Source organism: Gopherus evgoodei, chromosome 11 (assembly GCF_007399415.2).
Source record: "Gopherus evgoodei ecotype Sinaloan lineage chromosome 11, rGopEvg1_v1.p, whole genome shotgun sequence".
Lineage (NCBI taxonomy): Eukaryota > Metazoa > Chordata > Testudines > Testudinidae > Gopherus > Gopherus evgoodei.
This window is the reverse complement of record NC_044332.1, coordinates 42,232,716-42,249,721: the sequence shown is the minus strand read 5'-3', so window position 1 is coordinate 42,249,721 and position 17,006 is coordinate 42,232,716. Positions and strand designations below refer to the sequence as shown.

At 40.0% G+C, this 17,006-nt stretch overlaps 1 protein-coding gene across 5 annotated transcripts in view; it reads left to right on the top strand.

The window, feature by feature from the left end:
• PPIG (peptidylprolyl isomerase G) overlaps window positions 1-16,902 on the top strand; it is a 40,990-nt gene extending 24,088 nt beyond the window's left edge. For all 5 annotated transcript variants that reach the window (XM_030579424.1, XM_030579425.1, XM_030579427.1 and 2 more), the window contains 5 exons: window positions 7,942-8,146; window positions 9,637-9,804; window positions 11,510-11,594; window positions 15,178-15,314; window positions 15,619-16,902. In XM_030579424.1, coding sequence (XP_030435284.1) covers window positions 7,942-8,146; window positions 9,637-9,804; window positions 11,510-11,594; window positions 15,178-15,314; window positions 15,619-16,738 — 1,715 coding nt within the window. In that variant the 3' untranslated portion in view covers window positions 16,739-16,902. The remainder of the gene's footprint in view (window positions 1-7,941; window positions 8,147-9,636; window positions 9,805-11,509; window positions 11,595-15,177; window positions 15,315-15,618) is intronic.
• The last annotated feature ends 104 nt before the right edge of the window (window positions 16,903-17,006 follow it).

The following is a 17,006-nucleotide window of genomic DNA, read 5'->3' as shown; positions in this document are numbered from 1 at the left end:
TCTTCACCTCCTGATGTCTTGAACTCAAGACTTGGAAGCTTTTCTGGAAAATATGCTTTAGCCAAACACAAGTCACTGTGCTCAATACAGGAAATGTAATGGCCTATGGTATACCAGAGGTCGGACTATATGATCTGATGGTCTTCTCTAGCCTGAGCTTTATGAATCTGAGTTAAGTGTGCTTGTTGGGCCAGATGCTATCTCCCATTCAAGCCCAATAGTCTGTGGTGTCATAATAGTGGCTACATTTCATAAGAGGTTTGAAGTGTGGAGAGTGGACAGCTATGCCATTTGGCTATGATTTATGAAGTCTGATATATTCTGGACAATATGGTGGATGGGTTGGGGAGGAAGGGGCCTGTTTTAAACATATTTATAGGCTGAAATTTTATAAGAGAAAGAATGGAGAAAAATAACATCTGGCTGTCAGCCTAAGTCTTCTTTCTTTTATAGTAAACCCTGACAGTGAGTTCTCTGCTTTGGCCTGTAATTGACGGGGGGCAAGCTTGTCCTGGTATTCAAGAAGGAATATTTGCCTTTGTACATAAACGATCATGTGTTTTGCAGAAAATCCTTATAATTCTTTATGTTCACTTTGCACAGCAATTTCACAACATTGCATGTTCATCCTCTTCCACAAATAAGTCAGCCATTGAAGTAAGCTTGCAACGGTTGCTTGCATTTTACATTCTGTTCTGTTCAGGTAGGCAGTCTACCCTGGAGAGTTCCTTACCTTCAGTTCCCACTTACTTAGTAGTCAGTTTGAGGTAGCAACTTTATTACAGATCTAAACTTGCCACAGAGTTGGAAATAAAATTGCTTCCCAAATTGGTTTTGACAAGGTCTAGACAATATTATCACAGGAAAGGGGAACTGCAGAACTTGACTTCACCCGTTCTTTCATTCTTTACGCAGACATTTCTTAATTGGGGGTTGGAGGCATCTTGTTTCACTTAAGTTTAGATAGGAAGAAATGCAGTGATGTTTCCCAGGAGGATGCTGTCCTGAGTGGAGATACAGTCAAGTTCTTCTATGTTTGGGAAGAATATGAAAGAAGAATACCATAGGCCCTTTTCAAGAGTTAGTTCAGAGCTAACTGATTGAACTGTTATCTATTGGCTGTTCAGCAGAGTATGTGGTGATGCCTCTGTTTGTGTACAGCAATGGAAGAGTGGACATTTCATCCAAGACTCCTTTTCATGAAATGCATTTGTAAACTCCTAATTTTTCAATTTTAAAAATGCACCCATCATGTTCACTGGACAGATGTACAAATACAAAATTTATGTAACAAATAATTTACTAAGTTGACAGTCTATACAAACCCATATAAATAAGCCTCTTAGGCAAAAGCTTTGAGAAAATAGACTTTATGCCTTATTCTTCTGGATTGGACCAACAATGAAAGCAGATAATGGAGTTAGAGGCCTCTCCCTTGAAAACATTCTGCCAGCAGCTTTAAGGATGCTTAACAAGCTTGTCAGATGACTTCAGTTACCATGGTAGTGCATAACTAAAGAAATGGTCTCAAGTGGTTAAGAGCCAAACCATATATGCCTTCTAAAAGAGAACTTTTCACTTTGAATTGGGCCCAGAAGTGAACAGGAAGCTAACAGTCTTTGTAGCACTGATATAGTGTCTGTGGCCAACCGCAGTAGGCAGTCAGGCCTTTGCAATCTGTACCAGCTGAAACTTCCAAGTGAGAATATTGAGAACATTATGCTAATCCATTCTGTAAGTCACAAAGGTATGAATAATTGTGAAGTTGTGTAAAACTGAAAAGTGATTACAGTTGTTTTAGGTGCGGTTGGGGAAAGACACTTTTGGCCAGTGTACCATCTCGGGCTCAAAAAAGTACCCATAAATTGCAAATCTCCTTGTTTAGGATGAGCAAATTCAGGGGCAAAATACCATGCCTGTCAGCTCATCTAGAAGCTTCTCTGCAGTGAATAGCCATCTCATTGCTGGCTGGATTCAGCTTCACTAGCTTGCTGTCATCCAAGTCACTGTCTGAGCCAGGCACTGGAAAAGCAAAGAGAGCACCCAGTCTGCATGCAATGAAAAAAATAGTTGCATTTCACCAGTGTACATGTAGCACCTCAATATAAATTCCTCTGGAAAGCCATTGGACCAGCAAGCCAACACCACCATCTGATATTTCTCTGAAAGAGCAGAACCGCTTCAGTGATCTTACCCGCCCATCCAGACAGCTTTTGAAATTGTTGCTTCCATCACTAGAGGGCAATCGAAGAGTCAGCCAAATATAACCAATCAGAAACTGGATTGACTGTCTCATTACTGCATGCCTCGTTGACTTTATCCAGAAAAGGCATATTTGAGACAAGGTGGTAGTAAGAGTGTTTAGATGAAGGGATGGTTATCAGTAGCCTAATTACTGCTCGTATGAGAAACAGTGGCATCTTGCCCTTCATTAGAAAGAATTAACACGCACTGCCAATAGCAAACACAGTGTCTATCTACTTGATCTTGCTAGCCATGAGGGACGTGTCCAGCTTGCAGACAATAACCTGAAGTTCCCCCAGCAAATCAAGAGTATGTGATGGAAGTTGTCTGAAACTCTGCCAGAGATGATGTGAATGCTTTGCCTTCCAGATATGGATCTGTCCCCACTGATTTGGTTATTCCAGTCCAGATCAGAGCAGACTTTTCTGTGATAACATTAAAAAGCTTAATGTAGTGAGAAATACTAACCTCTGATTACAGGTGATGCATCGATACTGGAGAAATAAGTTGCCGTTGCTTCCATGACGTCCATCATACTGGATTCTATATACACTTTTTGCAGTTGATGATAATTGTTGGGATACAGCTACCTCCAACCCTTATGATCTGTCAGGATGGTGTAATAATAACTGGAAAACAAATGGCAATCCTGTCTTAGCTACTGGTTGAATAATCCACTGACTGTACAACCTTTAGGTCTAAGACATGTGAAACTGAATTGGGTCAGAGATTTGTTCCCTCTGTGTGTTGCTATCTTGCAGGTCCCCAAAATTACACCTTTTCAAAAACGAGTGTGCTGTTGACTTGGCTTTCCCTTCTATTTATTGGATGGGGAAATCCAATCCCCTCCTTTGGGTAGAAGAGGTAGTTAGCATAGATAAATGACTGGGCAAGAGACTATAGATGTGAATATCTGAATGGTATTTATTATTTTTTCTGTTTTTTTTAGGGTTATCACCTCTTTTATAAAAAACAAACAAACAAAACCAAACCAGCCCAGCTTGAGGGCTGAACATGACAATCCCTGCTCTGACCACTTATATCTGTGACTATGATTATGGAACTCAGTCAAAAGTCAGACATTTTATTAATGACAGCTGAGTCGTTTGAAGGACCTAAAGTTGTTGTTTTCCAGAATGAATACACTGCTCCTGAATTAGCAGTTTATACCCCTCTAAGGGGGATTTCCAGGTATACACTAGTTCAAGAGAAGTTCTTCACCTCCTCTAGCTCTGTACATAGAGGTAGTCCTCTCCTTCTGACCACTGCCTAGGGGTTCTACTTGAAATATGGAATTAACTGAGTTCCCATTTCATTTTCAAAATAACTATTATATAACTTTCAGTACATGGTTTGAGTTAAAAGGTTGAACCCAGTAAAACCCACGCATTGTTCTTCAGTTCTCTGGATACATGAAAGCTTCATGTTGTCTGGGGCTGCCAACAGAGGTCTCTGCTGGAGTGGAGTTTCTCTGCAACTTCATTTTTGCAGAATTAAGGATCTTCACAGGAAAGAAGCTGGTTGTCAGCCTTCAGTTATTTAGAGGTGTTGAGGGGCTCGCTTCTGTTGAACTGTGGAGCTCCAGTCATTTCAACCTCCATAGGTTTGTAAACCTGCAGTGAAGAAAATTGAGGCTATATTTTGTGGAATTGTGGCCATTTTCCTGAAGAACAGCTACTCCAGCGTATTAGCTCAATATTCATTTTATAATCAAATTTTATTCCACCACAGCTAGGTACGGATGACACCTCTCTGCACTATCAAAGCCCCTGTGTTCGGCTCACCTCGGTGGCTTTTGGTGCTCTTTCTCATGGCTCCTTCCAGAGGAGACAATGTTTTAGTTTGCAGCTTCAGAGGGGGATTCACTGAGTTGGTGCACATCTTCTGAGGTAGCAGCATCCACTTTCCAGCTGTACTGACTTCCTGTGCCCGCATTTTTGTGCTCCTGCCTCCCCCTTTGCAAACAACCCTGCCTTAGAAGGAAGTTTGAGGCTGCTTTTTGCCTCTAAAACTTGTACCAAGCAGACATTCCATTTTCTGTACATTGGGGTATGCCAGCTGAAATCAGCATAAACCAGTAGTGAAACTGATTAATTAACTTCTAAGATAGCTCTCAATAACTGTTTAAGTAGACGAACATGATCCCAGCTGGGAGTCATATTCAAATTTAAAATCCTTCTTTGACTCTGAAGTCTGTTTTTAAGATCATAACAAACTTTCTGCTTAAATGCAGTTTTCTACAGACACAATGGGGATCCATTTTTAAAAAAAAATTCTTTTGGCATTTCTTGTCTTCTCTGGTGCCTGAGATTGAGCCTTTTACCGCACAAAACTGTCCTATAGCCAGTGATGTTTTTCTTTGGGTGTGGGGGGGATAAAACTTAAAATTAATTGTATTAGTCAATTATAATGATGTTCCAGAGTCTGAAAATATCCTACAACTCCCCTATTTTGACAGTCTTTTGGAGAGGTGGGGACAAGTCAGGCTGGAGAATAGCTTGGATTGAATTGATTAATATATCTAGTTGAGACGTTCTTTTTATTTTTTATTTTACTTGATTGATGAAAGGATGAAATACATTATATTGTTTAAAATTGTGTCTTTTACACTACTACTTTTGCCATCATCTCCTTTTTAATGATACCTTCTTCACATACTGTCAAAGTTAAGAAATTAGGTTCTCAATCCAGGCCCTAATGGACTTGACATCTGCCTCCAAAAGTGGCACTGAACTCCTTTTCATTTAGAGGCCAAGGATATGATAAGACATAGAAACTGGCATACAGTATCAGATTAATGGTCCATCGAGCCCAGTATCCTTTCATGGACTGTTGAAGAAGGTGCAAGGAACTTTATAGTGGATAATTGTGGAAAAACCTACCCATAGTGGAGGTTTCTTTCTAACCTGAGGCAATTAGTAGTTGGCTTGCACCATCATACTTCTTGGCATATTTTTGTGGAAAAATGATGAGCTCTGAGGGTCACTTCTATTTTCTGAGCTCATTTTCACTTAAGAAGAATTATCTTTTTCTTGGGTCTTCCCAAATCTATGGTATTTCACACTGAACTAGCTGCTAGGTGGATCAGCCTAAGTCATCTGCTGCTGCTATCAAACTGGTTTAATTGGGTTTCAATAGAATAGATTGTCTGAGATTTGAGAGTACGTCTACACTACAAGATTATTCCGATTATATATAAACCGGTTTTATAAAACAGATTGTATAAAGTCAAATGCATGCAGCCACACTAAGCACATTAATTCGGCGGTGTGTGTCCATGGTCTGAGGCTAGCGTCAATTTCCGGAGCATTGCACTGTGAGTAGCTATTCCGTAGCTATCCCATATTTCCCGCAGTCTCCCCCGCCCCTTAGAATTCTGGGTTGAGATCCCAGTGGCTGATGGGGCAAAAATCATTGTCGCAGGTGGTTCTGGGTAAATGTCGTCAGTCATTCCTTCCTCTGGGAAAGCAACGGCAGACAATCATTTCGCGCCCTTTTTCCCTGGATTGCCCTGGCAGACGCCATAGCACGGCAACCATGGAGCCCGTTCAGCTTTTTTTTTTTTTTTACAGTCACCGTATGTGTACTGGATGCCGCGGACAGAGGCGATACTCCAGCACTACACAGCAGCATTCATTTGCTTTTGCATGATAGCAGAGATGGTTACCAGTTGTTCTGTACTGTCTGCTGCCGGTGTAAATTGGCAATGAGATGACTGTTATCTGTCATTCTGTACTGTCTGCTGCTATCATGGTGCCCTTGGCTGAAATCGGCTGGGGGCGCAAAGGCAAAACTGGGAATGACTCCCCGAGTCAATCGCTCCTTTATGGTTTCTAAAAATAGAGTCAATCCTGCCTAGAATATGGGGCAAGTGTACTAAAGAACCAGTGTATCAGAGAGCACAGCTGCGCCGTGTCAGATCCTGCAGAAATGATGAGCTACATGCCATTCACAGGGGGGTGCCCCTGCAACAACCCCACCTGTTGCTTCCCTCTTCTCCCAACCTTCCTGGGCTACTGTGGCAGTGTCCACCCCATTTGTGTCATGAAGTTATAAAGAATGCAGGAATAAGAAACAGTGATTTGTTAGTAAGATAAAATGAGGGGGAGGCAGCCTCCCGGTGCTATGACAGTCCAGGCAGGACATTAAGTGGTGCGGGGGAGAGGAGCCCAGCATGCCGCTGCTATGATAGTCCAGGCAGGACAGAATCTTTTCTTTACACAGGAAAGGGAGGAGGCTGATGGAGCTCAGCCCCCAGTTGCTATGATGAGGACAGTTACCAGCTGTTCTGTACCATCTACTGGGAATAACCGAGAATCATTCCTATTTTCACCCAGGCGCCCCCGGCCAGCCTCACCTGAAGCCAGTCAGGAGCACTCACGGGTTGATAACAAGGACGGTTACCAGTCCTACTGCACCATCTGCCACCGGGCAGGGGAGAGGAGTGGATACTGCTCTTCACTGCGCAGCATCGCGTCTACCAGTAGCATTCAGTAGACATAGGGTGACATTGAAAAAAGTCAAGAAACGATTTCTTTCCCTTTTCTTTCACGAGGGGGCGGGGGGGAGTAAATTGATGAGCTATTCCCTGAACCACGCCGGACAATGTGTTTGAACCTACAGGCATTGGGAGCTCAGCCAAGAATGCAAATACTTTTCGGAGACTGCTGTGGACTGTGGGATAGCTGGAGTCCTCAGTACCCCCTCCCTCCCTCCATGAGCGTCCATTTGAGTCTCTGGCTTCCCCTTACACTTGTCACGCAGCACTGTGTAGCCTGGAGATACTTTTTTCCAACGCTTTGGCATTTTGTCTTCTGTAACGGAGCTTTGATAGAACAGATTTGTTTCCCTATACAGCGATCAGATCCAGTATCTCCTGTACAGTCCATGCTGGAGCTTTTTTTGGATTTGGGACTGCATGGCCACCCGTGCTTATCAGAGCTCCATGCTGGGCAAACAGGAAATGAAAATCAAAATTTTGCGGGGCTTTTCCTGTTTACCTGGCCACTGCATCCAAGTTCAGATTGCTGTCCAGAGCGGTCACAGTGGTGCACTGTGGGATACCGCTCGGAGGCCAATACCGTCGATTTGCGGCCACACTAACCCTAATCCGATATGGTAATACCGATTTTAGCGCTACTCCTCTTGCCGGGGAGGAGTACAGAAACCGATTTAAAGAGCCCTTTATAGCGATATAAAGGGCCTTGTAGTGTGGACGGGTACAGCGTTAAATCGGTTTAACGCTGCTAAAATAGGTTTAAACGCATAGTGTAGACCAAGCCTGAGATCATGTTAATACTGGAAACTAGAGAACAAATTCCTTATAAGACTTTTCATTCTGTGTTACACTTTAACGTAAGATTGCTGCTAAAAAGAAGTAATATTTTAGTACAATTAAAGTGCTTAAGCGTTACTGAGAGTTCACAGTTGGTAATAAAAAATTTTCTTTGTCATTTTAAATAAATTAAAATGGGCTATCATGTATTGTTTTAAAAATTTCTCAATTATTTGTATGACAAAATTATTTTCCACCAAATCTTCATTATGTATTTACCGTAATGACTTTAGTTACAAGATAAAGTATTGAGTCAGAATTATTTAGGAAGTTTGGGAGATATTAGATAGAATTGTCTATTCTGAGCTTTCAGTGGAACTGTTTGACATCTAAATGTATGTCTTCGTAACTTTGATTTATAGCCAAGAAAGAAGAGAGGAAAAGACACAAGTCATCCTCCTCATCCAGTGATTCAGAAAGTTCAAGTGATTCAAAATCTTCTTCTGATTCATCATCTGATTCTGAAAGTGCTTCTGAAGAGAAACCTAAAAAGAGAAAAAAGAAACACAAGAAAAATTCTAGAAAACATAAGAAGGAAAAGAAAAAGAGAAAGAAAAGTAAGAAAAGGTAGGATTATTTTGCTATTCTAAAAGACTTTTGGAACCTGAATTAATTTATACACAGTGAGACTTTATAATGTATGATGTATACAGGTCTAAAATGAACAAAATTAAAGCTCAAATGTATTAACACCTTAATTTACTGATGTGTAACTTGTAATAACGTCTCAAAAATCAGGTGCCAAAGTTAAACCTGTCAAGTGCTTTTGAAAATTTTACCCAAGCACACCAAAGTCTCCTTAAAAGGCAATGTAACTTTAGGCTCCTAAGTCACTTGGCTGCTTCTGAAAATGTTACCCCCAGTTTACTACAGTATTCCCATGCAAAAATCTGACTTAGAGGTAAAGTTGTACAAGTATGTTTTCTTTCAGTGCAACCACTAAGAATTGAGGAAATCATCTGTTACAGCAGTACTATTCTTCGGACCAGCCTCAGCTTCATGTATCTTACCATCTAAATGCATTCACCTTTCTCATGCTCCCTTTAGATTTGGACAAATAATTATACAATTCCTCGCAGTTTTATATTCAAACACACAATCTGAACGTGACTCTTTTTATATTAATTTTCCAAACTCTGTTTCTTCTAAAGTAGAGTTGGCTGAAACTTTCAATTTGTGAGAAATTTTGGTATTTGGAAATTTGATTTCATTCAAAGTCAGGCAGCCCATGGAGCCAGCTGGCCCAGGAGTCTGGAAGCCCTGGGGTTCCCAGCCCAGGGCAGTCTTCATTGTGTGCCTGCCATAGAGTCACAGACCCTGGAAGCCCATACCAGGATCTCCAGGTTCCCGTCTCAGTGGCAGGTATCTTGGAAGGACTATGAGCCAAGGTTCTCAGGGTTTTCAGGCTTGTGACTGTTGAGCTAGGAGCTGGACTCCTGGGGCTTCCATGCTCTCAGCTCCACAGAAGGGAGCCTGGAAGCCCTGGCATGGCAGGGCTGCGCTCAGAGCTACAGACCATGGATGCTCAGGCTCCTCAGAAAATTTACAACCAGCTCTAATCTAAAGATACAATATAAGTATATTCAGCAATTCACTGTATGTATTAAAAAATCGTTGGTTAAAAATCTTTTATAATGTCAGTTAGGAATACATACATAATATATATATCTCTGAGTGAAGACCTCATGGGAGCAAAATGGCTGCTGTTTTTGAAGCCTTAGCCTTTATTTTATATGTGTAAATAGTTTCAAATATCTGTAAGTGCTTGGGTTGATAACTTTCAGATTTTTTGTGCCTTAGCTAGATTTTTTTATTACTACAAAGACCATTAAGTATAACTTGCAGAACTCAGACCTTTTCTAAATTGCTCTGATGACCAAGTAAATAATTCTTTTTTTTTTTTTTTTTCCCTATGTGTACCTTCAGTTGACAACGCTTCTGAAGTACTTAAGTATAGACAGGTTGAGAGAGAGACCTTTCCTAGAAAGCCCAAATCTAAGGTACACAAATATTTAAAACTGAAGCATTGATAGCTTTTTGTTTGTGTATAAATAAAGCTCATCCAGTGCAAGTGAAGATGAAAACCCTGAAGCACAGCCACTGTCTACTGTCCGTCCTGAGGAGATCCCTCCTGTACCAGAAAACAGGTTCCTCATGAGAAAAAGTCCTCCTAAAATAGATGAAAAAGAAAAAGAAAGGAAGAGCAGGGAGAAGGAAAAAGAGAGGTAAGCTTACATATGTTTGAGTGGGACTACACACTGACAATGATGTGATCAAGTCAGTACTTTTAGATTCATAGGTGAAGTCCAGCTTTCCCATGTGGTGCTTAACCACTGGCACGTTATGAGCAGTGACACTTCAAATTTCATAAAATGTTCTTGTTTTTAAGGGTGAGTAGTGTGGATATTACAATGATACATTTTATGGGAATTTTACAAGGAAAATAATGTAAGAAGGAATAGAGGAGAATTTAATCACTGACTTGCAAATACAGTTTCCACTTGAGATGGCTGGCTCTGGGGATTTACAAACAGTATATGGAGCCTTTCACTTCAAGGGTAGATAGCTGCTTTAGTATCAAGGGTTGTATGCAGCACAGTTGTAGCTGTGTTAGTCCCAGGAAATTAGAGAGACGAGGTGGGTGAGATAATATCTTTTATTGGACCAACTTCTCTTAGTGAGAGAGAGCAGCTTTCATGCCACACAGAGTTCTTGAGACTTTTCCCAGATCTTAAGGAGAGCTCTGTATGGCCCCCATGCTTCTCTCTCCACCAGAAGTTGGTCCAGTAAAAGATATTACCTCACACGCCTTGACTCATTAGTATCGAGTGGAAATTCAGCACCATATTACAGTTTAGTGGCTCATATGAAGTATTATGTTTCTCAATTCAGTTTCTGATGAACCACCTTAAATTGGACACTGATTCTTTCTGCCATACCTTATCAGACCAATAGTTAATATTTTCTAGTATCTTATTACTGACTATAGCCAGTACAGATATTTCTGAGACAAGTGCAAGAAACGTTATAATGGATAGTTATGAAATAAACTGCCCATATAGGAAATGTATTCCTGCCCACATGCAGTTAGTGGTTTACTTTACAGAGATTTGTATTCCCTGTACTAGACAAGAGAAAAAGTATATCTGTTGTTGTTGATATATGTGCATGATTCTCTTTCTGTGCTCTTGGCCTCAATATTATCTTGTGGGAGGGAGTTCCGTTGGACCAGGCAGATGACTCTCAGCCTTATAAGTTCTCTCTCCAGATCAAGGTTGGAGCACACTAGTCAGTTAGTGTAGTCAATTTTGTACAGCACAAGCCATGATGGTACAATACCTATCCTGAGGCTAAACAGAGTTGTTCACTCCTTGGAACATTTCACAAGCTGTAATTCCCCTGCAAATTATTATTTATTTTTGCAGCACTCGAAAGAGTGCTTAGATACATTGGAGAAATGTTTAAAGAGACCAGGTTCCTATCCTTAAAAACTTAGAACAAATTTAGGCAGAATGATGAACGATAGGAATGAGGAAAGGGCAGGCTTATATTATGATGACACAGTGACTTTGTTTTGGCATGTACGTGTACTGAGATGTTCCTATGCCAGGTCTTTTCCAAAAATGTGTAAGGGAACACTTCTTCTCCTATCTGCCCCTAAAGGGATTTTTTAAAACGTTGTATGCCTTTTTTATACTGTGAATAGGATGATAATATTTATAGTGAAGTGATGACCATTAGTTATTATCTGAACTGGCTGGAGAGTGAGAATTATTCTTTCTTTTCATTTTGACTGGCTTCTTTTAATTTGCAAAAGACCCAATCCAAAATAGTAGTGGAGTCTGTCTAAATGATCTTTTTCCGGTCTTTCTCCCTCCACAATTTTTAAAACCACTGTAATAGACAGCATCAGTTCTCTTCATTTTTTAGTAATCCATCAAATTCCCAGTCGTCATACCAGAGAAGGCTTTTAGTGACCAGATCTGGAAGGAAAATAAAAGGAAGAGGACCAAGGGTAAGTGTAAACAAACAAACAAACAAAAAAAACCCAACCTTGGTGACGATTTGCACTTTTATAGCACATATCATCTGAGGATCTCAAAGCAGTTTCACATCCCTCTTGGGAGAGAGGAAGGGCAGTATTATGCCCATTTTACAGATTGGCAGAGTAAGGCATTGAGGTTAAGTGATTTAATCATATAATGAGGCAGTAGTAGGGTTGGGTATAGAATCCAGTAGTTCTGACACTACTCCTCCTGGTCTGTGCACTAGCCAGTATTGCTCACTGAATACATTTAAAAGAAATCAGCAAATAATCCTGTGGCACCTCATAGACTAACAGACGTTTTGGAGCATGAGCTTTCGTGGGTGAATTCACCCACGAAAGCTCATGCTCCAAAACGTCTGTTAGTCTATGAGGTGCCACAGGATTCTTTGCTGCTTTTACAGATCCAGACTAACACGGCTACCCCTCTGATATTTAAAAGAAAATTTATTTTTATTGTTGAAGTTTGTAAAAGAAAACTACATCTGTTTTGCTCACCCAAATTACTTGAAAGTTCAAAAGCATGAGTTGTTAATCATTTGGAATAAACTGTAAAATCTTAAATACCACTGGCAAAATCTGAGTTGGCCAGTGGTCCCATGAAAAAGTAACATTAATTTGTCATGCTCAGTGTTGGAGTTTGGTGGAAGAGATGGTAAGCATTTTCCAAATTGCTCTAATATTGGTTTGAGAAATAGTGTTTAGTTGTAATAGGTCCCCTACTCTGAATTTCATACCTAGATGCATGACGGGTAAAATTGTGTGTAGCTCAAAGCTCTGAGTTGTTGAGCCACCAACTGCTAGGAAGTGCATGCCTTCCTGCCTGATTGTTCCAGTGTTCAGCAACTCCACTGCTCTGCTCATTTGGAAAAAAACTACTTTTGATATATATAAAAGTAGCGAAGCCCAAACAATCCCCAACTCTGAGGGAAAAGTGAGTGATAATCTTCTTATCTGTATATATCTTCAGAAAAACAGCCGTTTTCTTCAAAGGATCCAGTGTACAACAAAATTCCCCTTTATAGAGAACAGAAAACTCTCTAGGAATGTATCTGGAACGATTTTTAATATTTAAAAAAAAAAATTACTGATGGGCACCAGCAGAAAACATGGCTCAGAAAAACAACCTAGTTCCATCAAGTGCTGACCTGTCAGGTGCCAGAGGTTTTAGATTCGGAATAGGAATCTGTAATAACAATAATCCTAAATAACAAAATTCCAAGTAAATTATTTTCTCATAATTAAATTTTAATAAAGTCCACTGAAGTTAGATTGTTAAATCAGGTTGGGGGTTTCTGTTGTACTCTATACTGTGACGGTGAGGCAGCATCTATACTAGGGGAAATGCAGAAAAAACATTCCCACTGATACTAATCCTAGATCAGCTGGATTTGTGGGAGCTCAAATATAGATTCAGCATCAATGGCTGAATCCATTTTTATCATCATTTCAGCTGAAAGCAAGCCTAATTGAAATTATGGTAAAAGCAGGCCAGAACCTGAGACCTTATCCACTTAATGGTATGTTGGGGCGGCGTCTGAGACCTTATCCACTCAGTAGCCCCTGAGACCCTATCTACTTGGGTCTCATGAACTCAGTTCAACTCTGAACTCTTCACTGAGTTTTCTTTAGTGGTATACAATCAAACTACACTTGAATTGATCAGGCTGAAGTGTAGGGAATGGGTACAGGGCATACCACACATCCAAAGTTTACAGCAAACTTCTTCTTTTATGTACATTTACACATTACATTGTGTTTTCTATATGTTGCATCCATGCATTTTGGGATTGGTTTAGTCACTTTGTAGGAACCAATCCCTGTACAGCATGCTCTGCCCATGCATGACTTACTCTTAAGCCTGGAACATAAAATGAGGTAATCTTGGCCATTGTAAATGGTTTCCTGAGTGTTGCCCTTTGTTTTAGTTAGTACAAACATTCTGTTTCCATCCTGCTGATCCACTCACCTCCCTAATTCTGCCTTTCAAGAAATGAGGCCTCACCCATGTCCAGTTATTCATGTCAAGCCTGGCCTACAATGATGAATATTTGCAATAGCCCTTAAATAAATTTTAAAGCTAATGGTAAAAATTTTTTAAACTATTGCTCTGGTGATGCTTTGCAAAATGTTACGGAAAGTTTTCATTGCAGGACAAGGGTGAGCAGTGTTCATTCTCATGAAAAAAGTTCTTTAAACTTGATTTAATACTAAAAGATTTTCAGGTTCAAGCCCAACAATTCTCTTTCAAAGAATAATAATACCTGGCTCTTACATAAAACTCATTTAAGGTCTTTTGGAATTTCTGAGACTGCAGTGTGGATATTTGATCGAACATTTGAGGTATCCATTTTAACTGAATATAAAATGTAAGTGTATTATTTTTGTAATTCTATAGTGCCTAGGAGCCCTAGTCATTCAGTACATAATTTTCAAGTGCTTGTGTGTTCGTTTGTTTCCAAATATGGCTCAGATTGCATTCCTTCCAGAACTCTCTATATGCTGAGTGTATATTTGAAATAAAGCCACTTTTGAGTTACTTGAATGCAGTAAACCAGATGAAACATTTTTAATTAAAAAATGCCGCCCAGACCGCTCCCTTCCTCTCTCCACGCCCTGCACTCTTAACTCCAAAAAGGCATTTTTCTGAAACTTGCAAAGAAAGCTGCTTCTTGGCTCAGAGAGTAAGCACGAGAAATGTATGGGGGAAAAATATATATTTTTTGAGGATGCTATTAGTGAGTGAAAATGGAGATTTAAAATGAAATGGTTCTTTAACCTTTTACGTTAGTGAGAGGCCTTAATAAAGTGCTGGAAAGCTGAATTGATTTTCAGGAGGGAAATGTTCTGGTTTACAAAGGGTGGTAGATTTGAACCAAGATACTTTGCATATCAGAATTCAATAGCAGGATGCAACAAAAAAATGTGGTTATGAGACTACTTTGCAAGTTTTTATATTTCTTAACTAACTTTTTTTCAGATAATGTTATACAGGTGTTACCTTTAGTTTCAGTACTTTTACTATGAAGTTTGACTGCAATCCAGAGGTGAGATTCTCCCCTACTTGCTGGTAATGGGACCAGAGCAATGTGAACTGGCTCTAAAAGCCCTGGATCCAGTCAAGGGAGAGTAACTGGAAGACAGCTGCAGACTATCTTCTGAGGATTCCCTCCACCCTAAACCCTAGTAGTGGGGATGGGAGGGGCATGTCAGATACTGAAGAGTCCTCGTAGCCTGAGACAGCTATGTGAATTGTCAGTTACTGTAAGTTGTGGAGCAGTCCGCTGGCAGACTGTGGGAGGAATGTTGTAAATTATGCCAGCTCTCACAATTTATGCTAGCAACCAGTCTGGCTCCCAGAGCAGCCCAGAATGTAGGTGATGTAAGGATGACATAAATTCACTGTTGCCTCTTTTTCTGGTGGGCTCAGTTCTGTGCTGCATTTCTGGTAGGTGCAACTCAGAATCTCACCCCAAATGTATGACACATCTTGCCTACTGTGGAATATTAAACTCTGTTATATCTAACATTCTTTCTTTTTTGCCTTCTCAAGCGCTATCGGACGCCTTCCAGATCCAGGTCAAGGGATCGCTTCAGACGCAGTGAGACTCCTCCACATTGGAGGCAGGAAATGCAAAGAGCTCAAAGAATGAGAGTTTCCAGTGGAGAAAGATGGATCAAGGGAGACAAGTAAGGCACTGCTTTTTCCTATGTACGTTGGAATTTCTCTCTAGAATACAGTGGTGCCTATTTTCTCATCTGTTGTATCACAGTGAATTTTTTTTATTCTCAGAATATGTGATTTTGGTGTAGTTCTCTCGTTGCTATCTTTGCTCTATCCCTTTTAAACCACCTCTCTTTATGATTATGGTAACTGTGTAGCCATTAATGTAGATGTCATAATACAAATTTAACTTCATGCGATGATTAACAGTTTCAGTAGTGAAGTTATTTTCGTTCAAAAGATTTAAAAATAAATATTTTTTTTCCCAAGGGGTGAAGTAAATGAAAATAAGAAAGATGCTCAAAAAAGCCCTGGAAGAGGAAAGGAGAAAAAAGTATCAGACCACAGACAAGTCTCTGAGAGTCCAAACAGAAGAGGGGAAAAGGAGAAGAAGACAAAAGACCACAAATCCAGTAGTAAAGACAGGGAGACAAGGAGGAATTCAGAAAAAGACGATAAGCATAATAAAAGCAAGGCCAAGAAAAGAGCTAAATCTAAAAGCCGGAGCAAAAGCAAAGAGAAATCAAAGAGCAGAGAAAGAGACACTAAGCACAACAGACATGAAGAAAAGAGAGTGAGATCGAGAAGCAGAGAGAGGGATCATGAGAGAGGTAAAGACAAGCACCACGATTCCAGAGGGAGAGAGAAAGAAAGGAGCAGAAGTAAGGAGAGGTGTAAAAGTGCAGGATCAAGAAGTAATGAACAAGATCACAGTAAAAGCAAAGACAGGGAGAAACATGGAAAATCAAGGAGCAAAGAACGTGAGCAGACTAAAGGAAAACACAGTTCCAATAGTAAAGCAAGAGAACGAAGCAGAAGCAGAGACAAAGGGAAGAGAGCCAGATCTAGAAGTAGAGAGAGAGACCGGAGTAGAAGTAGAGAGCATTCAAAAAATGAAGATAAAGAAGCAAAAAGAAAAGGAAGATCAAGAAGTAGAGAGAGAAAAGGCACACCAGAAAAATCTAAAGGAAAAGAGAATAAGAGGAGGAGAGACTCAAGGAGCCGTGAAAGAGAAGAAAGTCAAAGCAGAAACAAAGAGAAGTATCTGAACAGGGAAAGTAGAAGTTCACATAAGAAAAATGACTCTGAAAGCCAAAGGAAGAAGCGTTCAAAAAGCTGTGAAAGTAGTAGCCCTGAGACCAATAAAGATAAAAAGGCTAGTAGAGATCAGGATAAAAGTCCAGACTCAAAGAGAAGACAAAGCAGTAAGGATAGAGAATTAAAAAAATCATCTGCACACAGGAGTAGAGAAAAAGAGAAGACTAGATCTTCACTAGAAAAAGAAATTAACCAAAAATCAAAGAGTCAGGAAAGAGACCATGCCCATCGTAAGGATAAAAAGTCTGATCATGAATCAAGTCCTGGAACAGATGAAGACAGACGTGGATGAGCTATGGACTTGTTGTTTCCATTCTGTGTCAAAGTTTGAGACATTTTGGGAACACCTTTTTTTTTAATGTGGACTTCAGTTTGGTCTTTTGATAATCTAAAACCTGGATCATTTGTACTGCTAAAGTTTTAATAAACTTGAAATGAGAAACATTTTGTGTGTAATACAGTGTGCTGTGTTTTAACTATTTCATTGCTTGTGTATCCTTTTTGTGTGTTGACAGCCAGGGGAATACCTTCTGTGTTGCATATACATTTTTAATTTATAA